Source organism: Telmatherina bonti (genome assembly GCF_933228915.1).
Source record: "Telmatherina bonti genome assembly, chromosome: 3".
NCBI classification, from domain to species: domain Eukaryota; kingdom Metazoa; phylum Chordata; class Actinopteri; order Atheriniformes; family Telmatherinidae; genus Telmatherina; species Telmatherina bonti.
The window spans coordinates 26,621,362-26,629,358 of NC_136621.1; the positions used below are offsets into that span (position 1 = coordinate 26,621,362).

At 37.9% G+C, this 7,997-nt stretch overlaps 1 protein-coding gene across 1 annotated transcript in view; it reads right to left on the bottom strand.

Moving 5' to 3' along the window:
• fat1a (FAT atypical cadherin 1a) overlaps nt 1-7,997 on the bottom strand; it is a 73,756-nt gene that overhangs the window by 38,535 nt on the left and 27,224 nt on the right. The window contains exon 4 of the mRNA XM_079262176.1: nt 3,284-3,345. Coding sequence (XP_079118302.1) covers nt 3,284-3,345 — 62 coding nt within the window. The remainder of the gene's footprint in view (nt 1-3,283; nt 3,346-7,997) is intronic.

The window sequence follows — 7,997 nt, forward strand, 5'->3', positions numbered from 1 at the left end:
TTTCTTACTGCCAATAAACATTAAGACTTACTGCTCTCCATTAAGGCTCGGGGCTTTTCTTATAACTCAGAAGTTCTGCGTATAAAAGACAGTGTGGAACAACTGCATCATTAATAGGGACTTAATTTAAATCGTGACACTGAGAGTTACTGGTGGCACCCCAAGCCTTTTTTAAAATTTGTGCCATGATTTCACACATCAGTGTGACTTTAGACAGTTCAGCGCACAGTCTGTGAAGCTTAATCAAAAGGAAAGAGCCACAGGCTGACCTAAACAAACAAATGTTCAACCGAGCCCCACAAAATGGGATCAGCGATTGTGTGTCTGAGCGCTGGCAGAAATGTGCGCGTTGCTCGCTTCAAGCTGCAGATTACAATAGAAGGGTAGAACAAATGTCACAGTCATTTAAAACCATCTGCTAAGTACTTCAATAAAAACAGTCAGGAGTCCAGGACCAGGCAAACACCATTTGGCACCATACTTTGAGTTTTTAAAGTAATTTGTTTTTGTTTTTCTCACAGTATCTGCAGCTGTCCATGCTATTCGCATGAGCAGAGTCAATTAAAGGAGGTGACAAGAAACCTGAGTCTGAATGTCTCTCTAAGGAATGATACAGCAACTTGTATCATTGTATATCATTGTTGTATGTTAGGTCTCATATAAAGTATTTAAATGGAGTATGCGCCCCAGATCCACACCATGTCTAACTACGTGTGTAACTGTGTGAAGTAGCATTGATTTATTATTATTTGCATCTTTCTTGAATATTTTTACTAAAAGCCTTCGTCTTAAAGTGAAGCGGGAAAAAGTAAACGAGACAAAACAGAGATGTTACAAATGTGGGCAAAATGTCACTGTTTCATTACAGCACACTAAAAAAGCTAAGTACTAATTATCTACATACTATAAAATTGTATCTGATATATCTAAAAGACCTAATATAATTATCATATTCATTAGATCTGCTGAAAGCTCAGGATCCATTCTTGAGGAATTGTTCTTCCCACATAAATCAGAAACTAGGATACAGTTTGAATGACATAAATATGCAAATACAAACACATAAACAACAATCCGATTGCTCTCCTCAACCTCTGTATGTGCAAAAAAGAAATAAAATGCTTTTAAATACTCCCTTTAATTTTGCTATGTGCATCTGTCTAATTTACCGAGTAGTAAAAGTTGGATTAATGTTTTATCCAAACTGCGTGTCTGATGGGCGAATGGCGTCAAGACCTGCCCCCCCCACAATGATTCAACAATCACACCTACTTCATGCTATGATTACCCAGCTGTGCCAAGGTTAGGGAGGAGCGGGGCATTTCGGGGAAAAAGTGTGCTGTTACTTCTGCTGTTAAATAATGAGCTTGAAAACCAACCATGTTGATTTGTTACTATTGTAGACTGTTTACACACCCAGTGATTAATCATAAATAGAGTTCTGGTAGGATGTAATATTTGTAAAACTGAGCAGACTGCATGCTGGCAACGGCTCCAGGAAACAGATGTGAACAACCTATTCACCCTACTTCAACATTACAATGTGTTCCCTGCAGTTCCAGGCCTGAATACTCGGCATGTCCTGGCATGTCCCACTTTTGCTATTTACCCCCCGCCCCTACAGCGGATGAAGGCCTCTGATCCTGCCGCTAGAGCCCACACTCAGACCAACAAGAGCAGCTTTGCCTTTTCTCAAATTACCCAACTGCTTTTAGCTCTCTCTCTGTTTCACACACAGACACACGGCAGCCACCAACCCCCATCCGTCTCATCATAAAAGCTGAAAGCCCCCTGCGCTCCCTCCACCTCTTTTTGGCATTTGGTACAAACAATGCTGACACAGCCCCCACCCTAATTGCTCCACATGTTCCACATGGCCCCACATGTTTAGTTTTTTTCTCCTACAGCTAGCGAGTATAAAAACTTCAGCACTTGTTTGGACCACAGTCCGATCTGATCTGCCAGCACCTGCACACTCACCTTCCTGGTAAATTCCCAATAACATGTGACAAGCTGGCACCAACTTCATTAGTTTCCATGGTTTCATGCAACTTTTTGTGTTTAGTCCGTTACTTTCTATTTGTTTTGTTTGGAAATTATTTCTTTAAAGTTGAAAATGAATCTGCAAGAATAACTTCAAAAGTTTAGTTGAGCTGCAAAATTTCAGGTTCTTGTTCTTATTAGTTTAAGTTTTTATATAAATATTTTTTTAAAAAAAACAGATATATCGATACACAAAAGTATGTCATAGCTTTACATTTGATTACTAAGTCTTTACCTAACAGCATTTTGTCTAAAATGACAAAGGAACAAGACTACAAAAATTAGCTTTGCAAGAACTTTGCAAAGGACTCCAATTACAGCTTTATAACTAAACAGCTTCAGCCCACATGGAAGAAGTAATTCTACGCCTACTGCAAACCACTGGAGCGGAGGAGCTTTGGGTTTTTGACCCTGGTATCCAATGGTATAGCCCAAAATATCAAACTGTCTTTCTCTGGCATTGAAGAGAATAATCTGGCCATATTGCCCTCTTTTTTCCCTGTCATTTATGCTCAGTCCTGTAAAGTAATTAGTGCTGAGTTACATACAAGCAGAGTATAAAATATGAAAGAGCTCTGACACCAGATGCAGCAGTACTAACTGGCACCCAGAGATCACTGGACTGTGTAACTTCTAACAATAATTAAAAGGCAATCAATCTGCTCCCCGTCAGCACCGGAAACACAATTAAAAGAGCTATTATCGAACTGTGGTGTGAAAGAAGGAGTGAAGCATCAGAGGAGCACAAAACTAAGCTCAATTAAATCCCACAAGTTTAGACATTGGCCTGTTGGTTTGACAGCAGTTTCCTGTCTCAGCCTGCTCCATCCACGAGACGGAACACTGGGAAAGAACAAAGGATCTCTCACACACCTCTCCCTCCTGCTCCATCCGCAAATCAGAACAAGGAGAAATTATTCTGAAAAGAGCTTTCTTGCATATACATGAAGACTTTTCAGTTGCCAGCATGTGGCACTCAGTGGATGTCGACTGGAAATGCCAAACTTCAGAAATGGAAAATTCCCAGTTCCCCAGTTAATTTTTTTCTTTTTCCTGAACTGGAGAACAAAATGCGTTGACCTTTCTAATCAAGGTCCTGACTACCATGGTGCAAATAGTTTTAATATTAATAAAAAAAAAAGGCCCAAATGTATTAGGTTTTTTTTTTTGTCTTGTTTATTTTTTGTTGTTTGTTTGTTTTGCTTTGTTTTATTTTTAAAACTCAACATAAGGTTCTAACCTCAAGTATGTGTTCATCTTGTTGCTCTCTGTCCAGTTTCCTTGAAGTGGTTGTAACCAGACCTGTTGAAAACAAAGACGATACATTCAGACAAAAATACGTAAACACCAGCTATATCATCAAAGTAAACTTAACATGCACTGAAGTATTTCAGTCCTTTAGCAGAGAATGCCAAAAGAAACTGAACGGAGGAATTTGTCTAAAAGACGAGACATTTATCCTAGATAAATAAGCATACATTTCATACATGCATTCAAAAAAAGAAAAAAAATAAGAACATTTAATGTATGTTACAAACTGTCACACTTTGTTCAAAAATTCCACATCAGCTTTTGAATGATCAGTCATCAAATAGTGAAATGGTGGAAATGTGAGCAACATTTAACAGAAAGGAGAGAAAGACAGGAAGAGAAAAAAAACAATGACAGCAGTCTTTGTAAGGTGACAGAATATAACCCCTGCTAGTTATCTAATCAGTCACCTATGAGTGAAAAGCTTGAAATTGCCAGACAGTCGTCCACACTGCCTGATGTATGTGAAATATCACAAAGATCTGCAAATAGTACCCAAACAGAAGCGTATCCTTGACACCCTACTTTTAGTGTCTCCGGAATAAATAGATGGCCATTCAGATTGGCCACATGTCTGAGCACTTTTGTAACAGAGGCTGAAGGTTCAGGAAACATCCTGCTGTACTCAGAATGTCTTCAGGTTCTTTTTGAGCTCAAACATTTAAAGTAGCTTGGCAAAAGTCATGTGACATCGATCAAAGGGAATTTTGACAAAAGCAAAAATAAAACAAGCTGGAGTCTTGAGTTCCTTGCTAATGCAATTTTGCATCAAACTTACAAACAAGGGCAGAACAGAGAAGGAGTGGGGGGAAGGGTACGCCTGCATTTGTACGTTAGAGGCAGCACTCTGCTCTCACTCCCAATGTAATTGTAACTTTGCAGACACTGAGTGTAGAGTAGACATGCCAACTTCAACCGCACCAGAGCTTTCTGCTTGCCACACTGCGCCTGATTAGCATAAAGCAAAGGATTTCGGAAACCCAAACCCATCAATGGCACATATGGCTGCAACAAGAATAGCAGGCCGCAACTTGCAGGTCCACAGAAATAGCTGTCCCCTGCTCTGAGACTGAAGGATATGAGCGAGGCACTTTCGCTCGCCCTTCTTACACGTTATATTTATTCTTTACAGTGAACTACAAAGACGTGCGTGGGCTCGCATTTGCTCAGACAAATTGAATTTCCAAAGGTGCAAACTATATTTTTTACTCTACTTACAGATCATGGTTACATTTAGTCGGAGCCGGTTCACATTTATGTATGTGTATTAGGATGCGTTCATGAAGAATCAATCAATCAATCAATCAATCAATCAATCAATCAATCAATCAATCTATCTATCTATCTATCTATCTATCTATCTATCTATCTATCTATCTATCTATCTATCTATCTATCTATCTATCTATCTATCTATCGATTGATTTATCGATCTACAGAACTGTCATACAACATCACAAACCCACCGGCCAACAATGAAAACACAAATCACATTTACTAAATGGTTACGTCCTGCTGGGATTATTCTTTCCATGCTTCGACCAATCAGCATCGTTTAGAGGAGCAGGTATTGTTGTACGCCACGCTAAAACAGACCACGCTGACCAATTATTAATGTGTTTCGGTAAGATCCGAAAAGATGGATGATTATGGTTTTTTAAACTCCCTTGTGTGCTGTGTAAGGCAACTCCTTTGTGAGCATGTACTGTACAGCAGAATACAAATGACAACAGCAGCAAGTTTGTGTGTCACATTTATTATTTCTCTGCGAATTAACTGGGCATGGTGTCATAACTGGTGCACTTTTTGTAATTACAATATAATTTCTATGCTGTGCTTCAATACAGCAGCAAATACAAGACAGTCAAATAAATAACATCATCACTTACGTTTCTTACAAAAGTCTGTGACGCTTTGACTCCAAACACAGAGCCTGTGTTTGTTAAAATTGAGGCCATGTCCACACATTTAGGCAAATATACAAAACTTTTTTTTTTTCATTTTCATTTGAAAATTGTTTGTTCACTAGCAAAAGTCTGAAGATTCTGGTGGAGATTTATTCAATTTATTACAGCCATTTCAATCTTTTAACTTTAAATCAAAGAACAACAAAGTAACCTTCTCATGTGAAGTTGCTTTGTAAAAGTTTGCTTTAAACTACATTTGTAATGTTTATGTAAATTTTCACATTTGATGAAATTCTCTCACTTTTCAATTCTAACTTATTTAATATATTCAGCTTTAACAGTTAATCACTTTTCAGTCAGAGTTTTAATGAAATGTAAAGGATCATGAAACTTCCATCTGATTTAAAAAGGAAAGAAACGTGTTGTGCACGAGCAAAGCTATTTTAATTCTTTTGTTTGCTTCTGCTCCATTTTCGCTTGATATGCTGCCAACTTAAATGACATCTGACCTTCTGCCAATTTGAACATCCAAGCACTGATATGAATTTCAAAAAACAATCCACAAACAACCTGTTGACAAAAATGTAAACTTTTAAGCTGTAAATCTCCTTAAAGTTATCTTGCAAGGCAACCTGGGCACTATGCTGGCACAACTGTTCAAGTCAGTAAAGGTGCATACCTCCCTGTCACTACCTAAACGTTAAGGAACTGTAAAATAACTAGTTGGCTAGCCAGAGCTGACCTAAGAGGAACACACACGCACACGCGCATAAACACACAAAAGCTATCCACAGACGTGGGCTGAGCTGGGCCGACAGTAATTACAGCCATGCTGTTTTGAGAGGGGGAGGAAAAAACACCAAAGAAACAGTGGCACTCTCAACCATGTCCCTCAGCGCTACAACCGCCGCTTCAAAATGGGGGCCTGAAGGGAGTTCTGGAGACCCAAACATTGTTGGTGTGGTTCATTTTTAGGCCCTTCTGCTGTGATTAGCAGTCTTGAGAGTGACACACATATATATATTGTACATATTTAGCTGCAACACCAAACAACCAGCAATGTTATGAGTGTTTGGCTGAACAATTTTAATTACTTGATATATATGTTACATATATGATGTATGATGTGTATACATAAATACATAATATTAAACATACATATATATATATATATATATATATATATACACACATATATATATATATATATATGTGTGTGTGTGTGTGTAGTAACTGTTTTCTGTTTACACTACACTAATACTAGCAGTACTGTGGAGTACTAATAAAAGAAAACCTTTAAACCATTCTGAACTATTCGGGTTTAAATGGGACCAATACGTCAAAGAAGGAACTGTCTCCCCCTTTTTAATAACCGCGTCTCCAAAATGCAGTTGAATGAGACATGCTGGTAATTCTCTTTTATTGAGAGGGAATGTGATGCTTGGCATTCCATTTAAAAGTCTGTGTAGTCCTACAAATACCCCCTCCAGAAGCATATATAATGTAAAAATGGTACCAAGAGAGGCTATATGAGCAAAGGCAAACACATTCATACATACATAAGGGCCCTGTGAAAATGAATAAAAGGCATTAAGGCGGCGGAGTAATGTTTACATTAGGATTGAAATATCTCGGCACCTCACAGCTGCAAGGCTTATTTGTAATCTGAAAAGACAGCCGTGTTTTGGAAGAGTTGAAACTTATGGGGGACTCAGGTTCCCAAGTCCTTGTGAAAGTGAATATCAATATAACTAAATGAATGGGGAATTTAGTACCATGATACAAGTAAAGGTACTTCTGACCCATGATCCAATATGTACGCATAAAATCTAGGATGGTGCCTAAATGTGGTAAGGAGAAATCACATTATGAGTGCTGGTGTGTAACTTGGCTGTCAAGTATATTTTGCATGCTTGACAAACCTGAATGGTTAAATGCTTAACAGCAATGTAACCTTGCTAAGGACGGTGTTAATTGAGCTGGTGGACAACTACAAAAACATAAGTCAGAGGGTGGAAAATGGTAAGGATAAAAACATCTAAAGTGAGCTAAAAAAAAACAAAAAAAAAACATATCACATTAATAATTATCTTTACTTTACCTACAGCTGTGCAAGAGGTCTAGGATTAAAAAAAAAAAAAAAAAAAAAAAAAAAAAAAACCTCTATGGAGATCAGTTTTGTAGTTGTCCTATGGTCAGATAAGGCTTTTACTAGTTACCACACAGGCAACAACGTCCCACATAGTTTATGCAGAAAGTTTAAACATATTTTAGCGAATAAATACTAACAAGGCAAATATTTTTGTTCATGTGACTGTTCAGATAATTCTTCTGTTGAAAAATAATCATTGTAGTTGGCATGTGAGAAATCTTAAAATGTGTCTATATGGAAAAAGTTTATGAAAATGCTTTTATTTTCTGCACATCACTGATGACAGCTTTTGTTTGGTGTTACCTACTCTAAGTTTTTATTTTAAGATTTGGTCCATTCTGACCAATAATTTCAGATTTTCCAATTCACTCTGCTGAATGACTTTAGGACAAAACTGTCAAAATGTTACAAATTGGCAAATCAGCCACTTTATTTATGTTGACAGGACACATTGATATCACTGTTACTAAGCTTCATTTAACAAAGTACAAGTCTTTGTTTCCTGTGATGGACTGGCGACCTGTCCAGATGTACCTGCCTCTCGCCCAGTGGTTGCTGGAATATTCTCCAGCTTCCCTGCGACC